The sequence below is a fragment of the Bombus affinis genome, chromosome 3, assembly GCF_024516045.1.
Source record: "Bombus affinis isolate iyBomAffi1 chromosome 3, iyBomAffi1.2, whole genome shotgun sequence".
Lineage (NCBI taxonomy): Eukaryota > Metazoa > Arthropoda > Insecta > Hymenoptera > Apidae > Bombus > Bombus affinis.
This window is the reverse complement of record NC_066346.1, coordinates 8,771,183-8,787,794: the sequence shown is the minus strand read 5'-3', so window position 1 is coordinate 8,787,794 and position 16,612 is coordinate 8,771,183. Positions and strand designations below refer to the sequence as shown.

General features: G+C 35.5%; 1 protein-coding gene across 12 annotated transcripts in view; it reads right to left on the bottom strand.

Annotated features, from left to right (window-relative positions):
- LOC126914578 (serine/threonine-protein phosphatase 2B catalytic subunit 2-like) overlaps window positions 1-16,612 on the bottom strand; it is a 237,144-nt gene that overhangs the window by 73,215 nt on the left and 147,317 nt on the right. For 9 of the 12 annotated variants that reach the window (XM_050718695.1, XM_050718696.1, XM_050718698.1 and 6 more), the window contains exon 4: window positions 5,006-5,117. The exons of the other annotated variants lie outside the window; for them this stretch is intronic. In XM_050718695.1, the coding sequence (XP_050574652.1) occupies window positions 5,006-5,117 (112 nt within the window). The remainder of the gene's footprint in view (window positions 1-5,005; window positions 5,118-16,612) is intronic. 12 annotated transcript variants of the gene reach the window in all.

The window sequence follows — 16,612 nt, the reverse complement described above, 5'->3', positions numbered from 1 at the left end:
AAACTTCCAAGTGTCCCTCGGAACTCTTCAACTCTCTAAATCCACTAACCGACTTCCGGCTCGATTCTGTCTTCTAAACTCCAGTTTTCTAACGTTCTCCCCTCGTTTAACGTCTGTAACAACGATCGAAACGATTTTCCTCGTCGAAAGATTCGATCCTAGAACAAATTCGAGATCTGTTCGGTTGAGATCTCAAATATCAGCCACGAGAAACGATCTGTCCAGCTTCAACGTCGACAAATCTTCAGACAGGTTGTCCAAAGGATTCCAAGGGAGGTCGTTTTATTGACAGGAAATCCTTCTTGTTCGTCAAGACAGGAAGGATCGGAGGTTGAACTCGATGGCTTCGTTGAGGCTCAACAACAACGTTTCCTTACTTTGTCCATCTACTCGAAGAATCTACTGTTGACATAATTCAACAGTCGACATAGTCGATATAATTCAAGTTGATATATGAATTTTATTACATCCTTGTTCGATGATGTCTGACCAGTTAAGTGAATTCGACGTGTATACACGTCAATCCAAAGCTTTATCTCAATGCGTTTGACGTGTATACTCGTCGTGTGAAATAAAAGATTACCATTGACTATAAAAACTGAAAATTCTAGTAAAAAGTAATACAAATGACATTTAGTGGCATGTTTACTTTATATTTAAAACCTATTATGTATTTTATAAAAAAAAGTTTGATTATTTGATTATTCTCTTTGGTATATCGGTTATGGTCCGTATAATATATCACTTTTTATAAATTGAGTTATTTATTTTCCCCAATGCAAACAATTAATTGTTTTGTATACTTGACTTTATTATCTATTGGCAATTTTTCAGTTTTTAATAACAATAGCTTTTTCAACGACGAATTATTAACGTTTTATCGAATATAAATGTAATCCTTGCCTGTTTTGCTTTAATTCTTTCGTAAAATTTATAATAGGAGCATTCGGCCTGCGTTCGACGTGTATACTCGTCGTCGATAGATTTTAACTACGACCCCTTAAAAGGTTTTTGAAACTAAACTCCGCAGCTAACAGGATAATTGACGATGTCATCTCGAATGCTGGAGACTAGGTTAATTTTGATTAATGATAATACATCACGTTGTTTATTTTTATTTACTTTTTTATCTACTTTGTATCATTGTATGTGTTGTTACTTTACAAGTTACATTTACGTATTATTTTATCAAACTAGTCTTTTTAGTTTATTTTTCGTTTTATCACTATAAAACTAAATATCTTAGGCTTCTGATAACAATGAGAGTCGCTTCACGTTCTTTTTACCTTTCATGGACTAACATACTAGAACAACAAACCACTGTTTAACACTTCGACGGTCGCTATTGCGTAAACGTGATTTTGCTCTGCCACCTGTCGTCTGCTGTCGTCACGTTTATGCTCTTTTTTGTGATTTAATACACGCTCCGATGACGAATGATTTCTAGATTCGATCGTGTTCTATCGGAGTGAAACGATTTAGAAATATACTGAAAAGACCGGCAATTTGTGAGTCTAATGATCCACTGATGAGAAAACAATTTATTATCCAGATTTCTGTAACTCTATGGGAAACAAATAAATAAATAATTCAGGAAATAAATAAATAAATTCATATATAATGCATAAGTGTACGAAAATACTTAAGATAATATGATGAAGATTCGGTTAACGAAGATGAATTGTATGTGATTTTTTTCAAAAAATGGATCATAATTATACAACAATAAATTGAGCTATTAAAGTGCTAGTTGGCAGTAAAATTTACGCCCATCAAAGTGTTAAATATAATATGATTAAAGCGATGGGATGAAGGTGTACATTAATTTTGCCAAAAATTGCAATCTGTTCTTAACAACGACGAAGAAAAGAATCACAGAAAGTTCTAGTGTTAATAGAATTATCAAATTAATATTTCGTTGTCGACAGTATACAACAGGGAAATCTAAGGGGAAAAGGGAACTCGAAGTTCGTTGTATCGTTTTAAGCAAATAAAATTCTTACTTTCCTGAAATCGTTGTACTTGCTAACATTTCTGTTTAATTATATCTTTCGAAAGAAATAGCAGAGAGACATTTCAAAGATTCTCGTTTAATTAGAATAGCCTAAGACTAGAACGTAGAATGAAATCAACGGCTCACGATCAGCCAAAATAGACCGGCGATAAACGTGTCGAATGCAGAGAACTGCGAATCTTGATTATTACGTTCGTTGGTTGCCTGGTTCTTGTTAATTGCACATGGTTCGTAATATCATCCTTGCCAACACGCTTCTACACGCTCCTCCTGCTCAGCTCGGCCTCCTTTCTCGCTCACGCTTCTCTCGTTGTATTAACGAGGAGATCGAGTTCCGTCTCCTTGACTTTCTTTTGATGCCAGTCAGACATCGCGCTGGGACACTCCAGAAAGCTCATTTGCGAGCTTTTGACCCGAATAAATAAGTCAAGAACGAAACGATTGCGAGTTTCGTCGCGGCATCATCGCCGAACAACTCTCGTTCTGGCCGTGTGTTTCACCACTTTGTTCGTTCAACGTGCAGTGAACATGGAAACGGCGTGCTTTCACAATGGATTCGAATGAATCGAAGAAACGAGAATTGGAATATCGTTGGTTTCGACCGCGCCTTTCTTCGGTAATAATGAACGAAATATGTAACATTTCTTTTGAAATGATTTAAATCGAGAAATAATGTTAGACGAAATCATTCGGATTGAGGATTTGTTAAATGAGAGAGGCGAGACGTCGAAACTTTTTTTCGAAATTATTAAAGTTGAGGAACGAAATTAGAAAAGAATTATTGAAATTAAAGATTCGTAATTGTTTGGCTAATTTCTAGATTACAATTTGCTTGATTTGTATGGAAAGGATAACTAAATTTTTTTGGCGCGACAGGAAATTCATGGGAATTTTCAAGAATATTATTTCAAGTTCTTTGGAGATATTTTTAACATAAAATATGTTCTCTCTGTGCCGTAACTAAGAAACGAATGATCAACAACCGGCTCTTCCATGAAATATTCCTATATTTCATTCCTATCTTCCCATCGTTCTACATTTTATTCCTCATTCCATATCGCGCTATGCACATCTCTGTTTGAAAATGAACTTACAATCCATTACAAGATTATAAAATGCTGATCGCGATGGAGCTGCATAAATCCAAAGGATTCAGTTTCGTCCAGTGCACGATCATACAGTTTCATTGGAGTTAAAAATCGAATGATTCGGTCTTTGACCTTAACCTGATTCCAAATCGACACGGTTAAAATCGCGAGCGTAACACAGTGGCGGGTTAACACGAGCCTCGTAAATACACGCGGCTTGACCCAGTATCGGACAATTTTCCAAGGATCGATACGGTTTTCCACGGGCTGCGCCACGCAGAGAGCCTCGAGATATCGCTGATTGCACGCGGAAACTCTCGGATCCTGCAATTCCACGAAGATCGCGCGAGAACCTCCAGTCGAAGCTACCTGAATAAATGGTCCCTGGACCTGGAGATCCCGGATCCGCGATAATTTCGTCGGATCACGAATGCTCACGACAGTTTGACGTGTTCCGTGGCGAAATGGAATTTCGCCGAGGAATCTCGCTGGATTTCCCGGCTTAGAGAAGCAGATACGGGTAGCTGAAAGTATTATTTTGTTGGATTTTCGGTGAATGGAAGAGATGGAAATGTGTATGTTTGTGCTTGACAGTGAAACGGGAAATAGAAATATTTTTTGCATGACTTTTTCATCTTCTTGTCGGTTAAAATTCATGAACAACTTCTTAGTGTTGTAAACGTACGTAGGTTTATAGAATTCGTTGAACAACGATCTAGTATGATGGTAACAGGCATTTTTCGTAAATGAAATTTTTTACTGACTATCTACCACGATGATTCATACGATGGTTAATGTAATCCACGTTTGTAATCAATGTTTGTTTCGAAGAAAACTGTGAATTCTAGGCAATTAGAATAACAGGAGTATTTAAATTACGTGGTTGACGGTAGAGAAGGAAATTGAGATTCGTGAGTAGAATTTTGGAAAAGAAATTTATGCAAATTAATAGAAGCTAGAATTCATTGATAGAAATAACACGTATTTCTATTTCTTCTTATTTCTACGTATCTGTTCCTAAATTTCCAGCTTCAAATATCATCATACATAACATAGTTATTAATATTTATTTCCTGTAAATAGTTCAAAGGTGTGTTCAAGGTTCTGCTTATTTGTCAAATCGTTCGTTCCAAATTTCTATTATGTAAAGTATGTATGTGTTAGTAGTAAAAAGCTAGTAAGAAGATTCTGAATCAGGATCTACCGATATAGGATGCTTAGAGTCGAAGAAAATAGCAGAAACACTGGGATTTTCGATTGAAATATTCTTTTTAATGATAATATTATTTAAAGCCTAAGAAGATGGTAGGAAACCAACGTGCAATTTTAAAAAGTAAACGAACGTAACAAAGAGGCAGAGAATATTAAAATCCTTCTTTGTACGATACCTAATAAGAGGAAATCTGTTTGTGGATAGAAAATCGGTTTATTTCAGCATCATAATAAAGAATGCTGCGAGTTTCGACAAAATAAAGAACACGAAAAATGGGAATGAAATATTCTAAAGCCTGGTTTCTATTCAGATAGCTAACCATGTATATATATATACATATATATGTATAGGTGTGATTTTGTAGAAATTTGAAATACGAAACTTCGGGAATTGAAACCGAGGGAAACCAGAGGCGATGCATTGAAAATCTAAACGAAATTCACCGCTCTCGTGAAAAAAAGGCGACGAAGGATAAAAAAAAATTTTTGCTTCAGCAAATATCCCAAATATACCGAAATAATTTTCTCCTCTGGAAATCAAAGAATTTCCAAACGACAGAGCTATCGAACTATGAATTCTTCTAAAAAACGTTGAACGTGTGAAAAATTCATCGAAAGATCATAGATTCGTGGATTCCTGCGAACGCTTACATTTTCGAGACGTGTTCTTCGTGAAAGCGAGATTACTTACATTCTTGCTTAAATGTGAAGTATTCCGTGAGATGACGGCATTCGTGGTTGCCTCTGAGAAGAAACAGTGTGTTTGGATGGCACAGCTTAAGTGCCCACAGGTACAATACGCACTGCAACAAAGAAGAGACAAATTGTCATTTTAATATGCCAGCATTCTTCTATAATATCGTGTCTCGTAACCAAAATCTATAATGTTTTATTCACGATAGAATTTTGACTATAAGTTATCGTCCAACTAAATACACTATTTTGGTTTAACGTTGGAACAACAACCAACGATTATAAAGAAGTGGAAATGGAACGGTATATGAGAAACAAGTTTTTAAAAATAAGTCATTCGAATCGCCAAAAAAATGCACGCTTACAAATTTATCAATTTCCTATGGAAGTTTACGAATTTTAGTTGACGCGGTTCTACCGGCTATAGCAATGTTTATAAATATCGTTAACATTTATGTTATTTATATCGGGAATAATAGATTTAGTGCAAGAACGCTTCTATAAATTCTATAAATTCACGAATCGCGATAGATTAAATGGGGGACCTGGGGCGGAAAATAAAAGATCCAAAATTATCGGACTGAAAATCGCGGGTATTTTTTCCCCCAGGATCTTTGTAGCGTTGCGTTGGCGCGAGCGAACAACGCGAGAACATCGATGGCGACCCGCTTTATTTTCCCGGGAAATTTGCTTTTTATAGAGGCCTGGCCCGGTTGAGCGATTCCAGCGCGGAGCTGAAAACGCGTTATTTATCCGCCCGTCTTTCCGTCTCTAGTCTCTATTTCTCTCGGTTTCGCGCCCTGGCTCTATAATTTATAACGCGCCATGAATTACATTTACCGTGTTGGAACGAACGAATTGTACTACGATGCCTCGTGTTCAGACCTACAGAGAAAACGAAAGAATTCCAACACATGTAGACACCATTTACGAGCATATTATGTATGTTGCGCGGAACATTTTGAAATAGCGTTATTATGAGACTCGTCTATCATGATTGTATTCCTAAAGACTGAAAACGAATTGGAAAGAGTATACAGAGGATACGAAATGTTCCGCGCAAACATATATTTCGCGGAGATCGCAAAAGTATTTAAACAATGTTAATACGGAACAAGGCAAGTTTCTGTTATTTATACGAATCAATAAAAGTGTTTAATTATTCTATATTCATATATTATTTGTAAATAACAATATTTAATAACATTTATAAGTAGAAGTAACGATATTTGTAAACGTTTATGAACAAAATTTATAAACATTTTGAAGATCGCAGAAGTATCTGAACAACATTAATACGGAATAATGCAAATTTTTGTCGTTTATACGAAACAATATAGAGTTTAATTATTCTATATTTATATAGTATTTTTAAATAACAATATTCAATAACATTTATAAATAAAACTAGCAATATTTGTAAACGTTTATGAATAAAATTCATAAACACATTTTGAAGATCGCAAAGGTAATTAAATAATTTATAGCAATTACGCTATATTATATTATAATACATTATACTATCACTACCAACAACTATAATATTTATATATTTTTTATTGGGCAAAATATTACAATCGATTCTCATAGAGAATTTTTATGCACACCTGTATATAGAATTAACAATATTTATAAACGTTTACGAATAAAAATATACGTATCATTTTCCATAGAATCTCTCGATTCTATAGAAATGAATCAAAACATTGCATCGTATGAAATACAAAGTTCGGTGGAACTTTACTGTAAAGATCACAAAGGCATTCATGGCGATAGATAGAAAGAAGCATTATTCGCTTTATTTCAGGCGTTGGTTAATTAATTGCAGTGACCGGCTCGACGCGAGACGACGAAATTAGCGGAACTGGCATGCACCGCGAACAAAAGCGCCTACGCGAAATCTTCGTTCACGTTTCAACGCAATTGGTCGGCACGTAATTAATCTTCCCGTTTTCTCTTTTTCTGTTTTTCGGAATGCGCGTTTAATACGAACTACAGGCTGTTGAGGTTGCATCGTCGACGATAAAAGTGAGAATTTTGGCAGAGAAGTAGCAAATTCCTTTCCTTTCATACCTCTCCAGTTTCATGATTAAGCGTACAGTTGTTCGAGACTTCGCATTACGCTAACGCTACCTTGGGCCGTGTTAGTAACTGGCTTTTAGTTAAAAATAGTTACTATATAAATATAAATCGATGGAGATACGAAATATGGAGATATATAGATATATTTATTGTTAGAAGCTAATCTAAAATTAAAGCAACACTCAGAATTGGGAAATCTAATATGAATTATGTAAACTAAACTAAACAAGAGATGATGATTCTATTATGCACGATGATTTACGGCGTCAGACGATACTATTAAATCACAACTTCGTTTTAATGCGTATATTCTAATCCAGGAATGGAACGGACATAATCGATCGTTGTCAATTGCTATTGCAATGTTAATAAATGCTACTATTAATTTAACAATATTCACGATTAAAACCAGGCGATATAACGTTACTAATTTCTAACCTTTAAGCGTCCATCATTATTACAATTACGAAAAATTGCATCCCCAAGGATTTGAGGAAACTCAAGTAAAATCTACCCGAAGAAACTGGTCGCTGAAAAGGACGAAAACTTTTCTGAAAAAAAAGCTCGCAACGCTGCTCCAAAATATTAAGTTGTCCGAAAAGTGTCTTTCTTTTACAACTTTATACAAACATGAAACCTAAACGCTGTGATCTATATTTTGATAGAATAAAATGGATCGTACGTAATTCGATGAAATAATATAAGACGGAAAATGTTGTGCATCCATTATTTCCTTATAAAACGAAAGAAACTTTTCGGACGACCTAATAGCTAGAAAAAAAAAATGAATTACTTAACAAAATACCAATGTTTTCTCAAATTTCATTAAAAATTTCCCATCCAACTTAAAAACTAGTTCCAATACATAAATTAATTTTTTTCTCCAAAATCGAAGAAAAAGAAAAAAAGAAGAAACAGCCCACTTACAATCCCACAATAACAATTTATTTCCGATGAAAGCGCATCGACGAAGTGCACGTACGGTTGGGCGGAAAACAATCGTCGAAACTTGGCCGCGTTAGTAAAATCGATATCGAAGGAAGGGCGAATGGGTGGCGAGAAATGGGAGAAGTCAAGAGGAGGGGCAGGGCCAGGCTATGTTTTATTCATCGTGTATACATTAACCGTTTGTTTCAAATGCGGGTATCCACAGGTATTAATGCACGTCGCGCATATTCCACGACCTAGGGAACAATCGTGTATAAGTAGCTATGAATACGCGTGAACGCGCGTCGCCGCTATTGTTCCTGACCGGGCTGGCTTGATAACAGGATTATGAGTGCATTTTCGTTTTATTAGGCGAGATGCCGCCGGCTGAGACACGTTGCGAGTCACCGAGTTCATTATCGGAGGCACGTGAATGAGCGAAATTATGGTAATTTCAAAAGACTAGGGAAATCGTCACGACATATCAACGTCGATTCGATGATTTCAGGATATCTTAATCGTAATTTTCCTACCAATTTGCCACTGTTATTTAACCTATTAAGCATCTGCTGGCATAATGGGACCTTGCGTTCCAGACGAAATTTTCATCGCTCACTTTCTCCAAAACGAGGGTGTCAGACTTGACGCACTTGAAAAACCTTACACCAACAAGGCTTTGATTGCTCAAATATCGTTTACTTCGCTTCATTCAGTTCCGAATACCGCGAAGGTAAAACAAACGCTGTGCCTCCAGTGACCCGTATTGCCGCCCACAGTCTTTTCGGTAAATAAGTGACACTGATGTAAAAATTGTGTGTAAAATATATGTATTCCGTAGCAAAATCTTGTGGAATTTTAATAAATTATTTTTTCAACTTTTTAATTCGTTTCTACGAATCATTTTATTTTCCAAATTAACGTCTCGTATCGTTTTTCGATAATAAATAATCCAATAAAAAATCCCGAAAACATAGATTTCAGATTAATTACTTTTCTAAGGATTAGCAAATTTCTTTATATTCTTGTGGGTAAAATCCTGCAATTACTTTTTTTAAATAATAATTTACTACAATACTGTGTACTATCAAATAACTTCCCGTCGAAATTTTATTTTCATTACAGAAAGGTGTAAACACTTGGTTGAAATATCACTTGTATAACAAACGAGAGACTATACTAAGTACCTGAGAATATTTTCAGATGTTTTAAAGCCCGAAACAATGAGAAACCAGGCTAGGAAATGGAAGATCAAGATTATGCGGATCACATTAGTCGAAAACCATATTGCCGTCAGTGGGTTAAGTACCAAATGATAGTTTATCGTAATGTTATGAAAACTACAAGTTTTTAAAATTTTATGCAATCATTGAATCCATGTAGGAAGAAAAGAATAAAGAAAAAAAAATTGCGAAGTGGAGAAATCTTTTTCGGCCGAAGTTCTTCCTCCTCTCGTTTTCTTCTCGTCATTCCTTTTTCTTCAAGGACGAAAAAAATTAGAAATTGCAAACCGAAGTAATATTTTTTATTGAAACTTGTCCATTAGAGAATGAAATTACAATACAGTGTATTCATTTTTCACTTTCCCATTTTTAACGATTAAATGATCCAAGAGCGAATGTCACATGCCAAGATATCCGTTCGTTTGGAACAGAACGCGTGTAATTAACAACAATAATAGAAACAGTTCGTCGAATCATTTAAGTGCACGCGTGTCTTTTGTTCATTTATGAAACTACCGGAGTAGCGGTTAATTACTCGTCACACGATTGTTCATCATCAGAGGGCTGATTAATAGAAATTTGGAAAATGATCGACGCGCGCGTCCGCTTTTGTCCTTGTCACGCGCTTATGCGTTGTCCGCGTGTCTGTTACCCGCTATCATCGCTATTACCTCTCATTGTGAACCCCCATTTTCGTTTTATTATTAGATACGATAGTCTATTTCGCGAACACAGAATCGCAGTGTCCTATGTATATCCTAAGCTTTAGCTTCGCGAATTTTACCTTCTAGTAATCTCTTCTGCAATATTCTTGCACGTTTACGCTATAAAGTAGTTTTTGAAGAAAAAAAATCGTCCATTGAAACTTATATGTTGCTACAATTACGAAATTTTGACATATTAAACAATAAATAAATATACAAAACAGAATGCATCTTTAAATCGAATTTTTACTTTCTATAGAAATATATCTTTAAAGTAATTATTTTCTTAATATGTTTTTTTTTGTAAATAGAGTGCATTTTTAAGTAGAACTTTTAGTAGAAATTTCCATAGAAATACAATGCGTCTTTGAATTAATTTTTCTTATTTAATTAATTTTCTTTGCAAATACAGCGCGCTCTAAAAAATTCTTTTCGAAATTTTTAATATCTACAGTGCGTTCTCAAGTGAAATTGTTCCAAATTTAAAACGAAACGCATTTCTCAGTAAAATGTCTCTATTGTCGAAGAATTAAACGCTTCATATCTCGTTTCTAGAACTATAATAGAGAAGAAAAGAAAAGCATAGGTGCTTTCAGAAAAATTTGCCATTTCAAAGAATTGGATGATAGCGCTTGGCTGACTGCACTACAACTTCTAGAGGCTGCTGTGCACAATAGAAATAAGGACGACTCTAACGTGCATATAACGCCGGGGCCAGGTTACTCTAACACGTTTTATACACTATATATGTTTTATACACTGTACATACTTAAGCGGTGCACGTGGAATCGGGAAATCTTGCAAGTACGTGGCCTGAGAATTTCATTGTAATTCCATTTTATGGGATATAACCTCGACTTTTTTCCTCCCGTTTTCCTTTCCTGCTTGGAAACTCGGGGAAGTTTGCATACACGTATACAGAGAGCAGGAAAAAGTTGGGAGAACTGGAAAATCTTCTAAAAAAATTATTAATTAGAGCACGTCGTGATTTTTTAGAAAACGAATAGTTCCATTAAAAGATGCATAAAATCTTTTAAATAACGACGCTACATAAACTAAACTGTAAATAACAGTCATAATTGCCATTTAAAGATTGAAAATATTATTTTATATCGATTAGTATTAAATTCTTTCTTTTACTTTAATTTTCTTTACTTTGTAGTCGCGAACGATCATTCAATAATTTACGACTCAAATAAAAACTCCAATAAAAGAACATTCACAGAATTAAAAAATTGTTTATTTTTCATAGACTTGCATATCATTTTCTTTTATTAATGCTAATAAAAAATGACGTGAGCTATTGAATTAGTTATGCTCTACACAGTAAACACGTGATACATCTAACTATACGTTAATGACAAAAATATGTTTGTACTTAGTTCTACAACAGATTAAGGAGATATATTTTAACAGTGCTTTCGACTTTTTCACTGCGTCTCCAAACTCTGCCAAGGCGATCATTTTCGTCTTGGAACACGGTAAACAATTTTAACAAGAGACAGAGGTCGGTACATATTACAAGACGATTCTACTAATCTGTACAAACGAAGTAACGTAGTTAAAGACAAGAGAATCTGGCACGATGACTAATGCCACCCACAGTGACTATGAGCGACGTTGTCTGGATCAGTGACACGGTGCAAGATCATTTGCCAAGCCGATAAATTAGACGCGCAGCTAAGCGTTGCTTTGCAACGTACCCCGAAGAATCGTCCCGATTGTGATCCACAATCTTCTCAATCTTATTTACCTCCCAATTTTGCGAAACAAAAATATCAGCCTGTCACAAACAATGCGCTCTTTCCAAAATTTCTACGCCAATTAAAATTACACGTCGCGTGAAATTAAAGTATTTTCATTTGATATTAGGACACAGATTCTTTGCACATGTCGGAGCATGTGACAAAACGTGACACATGTTTACAGCCGAAGCAGCGAATTATTTAGTCGATGCTTGTCTTGGTTGATGGAACGACATAGATAAAGATTCTCATTTGGCAAGTTTGCGACAGGATCGCGAAGAGAAAGGGATATCTTTAAATCGAAGTACGTTGTTGGCAGTGTTGATTGATGTTTGCTGACAGGAAGTTTAGTGGTTTTAATCTTTTTCGTCTTCGTTAGCCAAAAACCGTGTCCTACATCAGGAGCGAATAGTATTGAAGATAATTCAGGTTTTTATAACAATGAATTTTTCTAAAACTAAACTTCAAATTCCCATTAGAATAAAAATTACTTAAGACTAAACTTGAAAATTTACTCGGTTCATCATGTTGTCTCGTGAGTCTTTTTCCAGAAAGCTTCTCAATTTCAGTTAAATTGTCAAAAATATTTGTATCCAATTAGAATAGAATTTACACAAACCTATTTGTGTAAACAGATACAAACATTTTTGACAATTCAACTGAAATTGATGAGCCTTCTTGGAAAAGACTTATGAGACAACATGATGAATCGAGTAAATTTTCAAGTTTAGTCTTAGGTAATTTTGATTCTAATTGTCTGAAACATTAACTATGTTTAAACTGATACTTCTGACGATCCTTGAAAAACTTTGCTCTAGAAATAACGCCACTCTAGAGCGCAACAACCAGAAGATATACTCAACTCCTTAGGTATTTTTTATGTGAACATAATCATTATCCTCTCATTTAGTTGAGTAGCATTCCCCGCAGCTCAATATTTCTACATTCTACACCGAATATACGAAAGAACCTGTAAGAAATAATAATAATAAATTGCACATCACCGTACCTAAAACCTTCCACCACAAATAGTATAAATCCAAATCTAATTTACCTCTAACACTCGCACCACGATCAATCCGAAACAAGATGCTATACTTACCAATCTTAAACAGTAAACTCGTAACGAGAAGGTAACGTCATTGAGTAGCAAAGAACACATTCAACCACAACGTTCGCCGAGCACCAGACATCAAATTATACTCGCGAATAGGTACATACAATCGTCACGTACAGCGCAGAAATCAAGGCAATCACACACTCTCTCACATGCCTCTTTCATAACTACAGAACCTAACTCAAACCGAGTCAGGAATTTTACTCTTCGTTTATTTTCAAACGAACCCAAAGACACTGAAAGTTCGCGGAAACAGAAAGCAAGAGATCGACTTCTGAAGGCGTTCTACCGACTATGGGTTAACGCGCCGAACCATCGATCTTTGCTCGATATTCACCTTGCGTTAGGAAGATTCGCTTTTGGCGAGGATTTGAACTGAAAGAACTTGGCCATTCGCGTTCAATCGCCCTTCAAACTGAAATAACGAACGAGACGTTGTCTGCGCGACCATTTTACAGTGCGCAAGCCGCGGAACAATGACCAGGTAAATGATTTCATTGCGATATGGCTGCGGTATCGGACGTAATTATAGGACAAGCAAAAAGGGAATATATCGTTTCAGTGGCATCACAAAAGGACGGCAGAAGTACAAAAGAGTCAGCGAGAACAACGCAGACAGTCGAACGAATTAACGAAGTGAAATTAATTGACTCGTGGATTACGTCGAGTCTGTGGAGTTTTCAGTTATAAGGAAATTGCGCGTTTGTTCGCGACGATCGCTGCCAAAAATTGTGCAACTTGGATGACTCGCTTGCGTAACGATATTTTGTGCATCTAAGTCCGCCGCGATCTTCCAAATTTTGTACCTTAATTTTAATTTTCCTCTGGTAATAAATAAACTTTTATTAAATTTTTATGTTTTAATTCATGACCGTTTTCATATGTTTAAATATAATTCATGAATATTGCAAACGTTTTTGTAAGAATGATATGAACCGTCGTTAATTTATAACTAATAACACATATGAATATTTAGAGCGAACAATTGAAACAATATTTTCTGTTTATATCCACATTGCTGTTATGTTCACAATATTTGCACTCTTGTTGATACTTAATATGATTTTCCAACGAAACAGTTTTTCAGTTTCTTCATTTAAAAAATTTGCAGTCTTAATTTTACCATTTTCGTGCTTTTTGCTTTATTCTGCGAATTGGTAAGGTGTAAGTCATTCCATCGAAATAAATGAATTTGCAATGACCAGTATAAATATGAAAATTTTATTCTCATATCTCTAAATGAAATATGTATCTGAAATATGAATGAAATATGTATTACCACGCGGGACGAAATATTTGCAAGTTTGTGATTCAATGAATATACGAAGATTCAGGAATAGAAACGATACAGATATAAGACAAAACTTTACTCGAAGGTAGCTTAGAAGATTACAAACATGTCCTATAAATTTCTTCCTAATGTGTTGCTAAACACAAGTTGTCAAGAGACAAACATATTTCTAATCGATCATCGCCAAAACTGATGCAAGAGCTTCCGACCTCTTCGAACTACTCCGATCTCTCTCTATTCCGTACATCGTCAAGAAAACGTATCGAGAGGCCAATTCCCATAAACTACGGAGACCATTTACGTTCTCCCAATCTTCTTCTAGCAAAGGATCACAGAAGATATCTGACCTTAACGTTGAATGGTCGAGCCTTCTCTAAGAAGAAGATAAAATTGTTCCCTCCCCGCGTTCCGATAATCGTATCGTCGTTTTCTTCCAAGTAATTCCGTGGCTGAATATCGATAAAAACGAGCCGGAAACAATGTATTTCTCGTAGGACTGTGTCTCTGACTAGAACCGGAAATAAGAGTTGCCGGGAACGCACATAAGAGAAACCCGATGAACGATATCGCCGATAAGAACGATAAGAAAGGGTCAAAGGATTGATCCTTCACGGAATTATGGCCCCCAATTTATCTTTCCCTTGTCATTCTTTTTTTTTTCTTCCTTCGTGTGTCATAACCATCCAGCTCGATTCGTTCCCTATTCGTTACTCGCTTTTTTCTTAAATCGCTTCGAGCCGAAGAAGCAGCTATCTTTTTCCTTGAACATTGCACGACATCTCCTTTTTGTTTCTCCTTTAACCGAGTCCAATTTTCTCCGACTCATCTGACTTGTTCCTTCTGCGTCTTCCTGAATGGTTTTCCTCGCCTTTAATCCTGTTTCTGGTTTTCCGTGATCTTCCACCTCCTCTTGGAAATATCTTTCTCTGGCTTCTTCCTTCGTTTGCTTTAACTCGGCCTTGATTTAACTTCATCTCTTGTAGTTTTTAGTTATGTGGCTTTATATCTCATTTTAGTTGGCGCGTTCTTTATTTTTCTTACTTTTAGTTTAGATTTTTATGGCGGAGCGCTACACGCGCGTGCAATCAATTTATCGGTATATAGGCGGATTTTATGTTCGAATTGTGAGAGTAGGCGAACGTAAGGTTTGAATGGCGGGTAGACATAATCTTATCAACGTAATATCCATTTTTATGTTGGAATATTACTAGCACGTTTCTTGCGCAATAATTGACGATATCATCAATTGTTGGTAAATTGACAAGTTTACGTGAAATATCACAATCAGGTATTTCGAATCAAATCTGTTCCATTTGTTTATTAATACCGACGATTAGTGACCAATTTTTACTGTTTTAATATTAACTTGATTGTGCAAAAGGGGCCGGAAAGTATAAATAACTAAGATCTAGGAATAGCTGAAACAAAAAGGAACGGAGAATGCTGCACCCTATTGTAATATTCCAGAATCAACGCTCCGAGCTCTCGAGTTCTGTGACGATAACCATAAAGATGGAAATTTATTTGTAAGAGTAGGAGAACTCTCCAGTTCCTGCTTAAGTTCACTAGTGTGTGCGACAAAGATGATAGAATTTATGACCTGTTCAACTGTATTAAAGTAGTAGAATCCTTCTTGGTCCTAAGATAGTAGAATAAGCCCTTTCTATGACACCATAGATGTTATAGTTCAAGTCCTATTTAACATTCTAGTAGAATCCAGTTTAGTAGAATTCGTTTGTCTTACTTGTCTTCTAAATAAAAAATTCAATGTTTCACTTCTCTCTGCTACTATTTATTCAACTGCTGCAAATCAAATTGCCACTTTATCCAAGATACATTGGAAACTCAATCGGAACCATTTTCGGCTACCAGAGAGTTGAATCCTAAACTACCCTGTCTATGTTGAACATAGTCATTTTTATTGAATGATAATATGAATATTTGGAAGCTACTTCTGTTACGATTTCCACTACATTCGTGCTATCATTTTTACGTTTTTGTATAAAGGGACTCTTATTCAATTTACTTTTTCTTTTGAAAATTGCTACATGTACATTAAATTATACGGAAATATATTGTTTAGAAATATGATTCATATAACTTTTCATTGTTCTTCTCGTTGTTTCTATCCATTTCTTTATCCTAAATCCCTATTTCCCTGTTTCCTATATTTTACCTATATTTTATTTCCTTTTTATTCCACTCATTCCGATATCTTCTTCCCCTTTGTATTCCCTCCTTTTCTTTTTTAACCGAGTAATCAATTCATTCTTCCTCTTTCCTCCCTTTCCTCCCTTTTTACACTCCCCGTGATCCGCTTTTTTCATTTTTTCCCCTGTCACTTCGCTTTCCTATACCTTTTTCTGCACTCTTAACCCACTTATATCCTTCACGTTCTCTCCTCCTCTTTGCTACTAAATATTCCGTTCTTACACCCTGTTCTCTTCTTTTTATCATCATCCTCTCGAAATATACCCTTACAACCTTTCCCCTCGTTCTTTTTTACGTTGTTTTCGGTC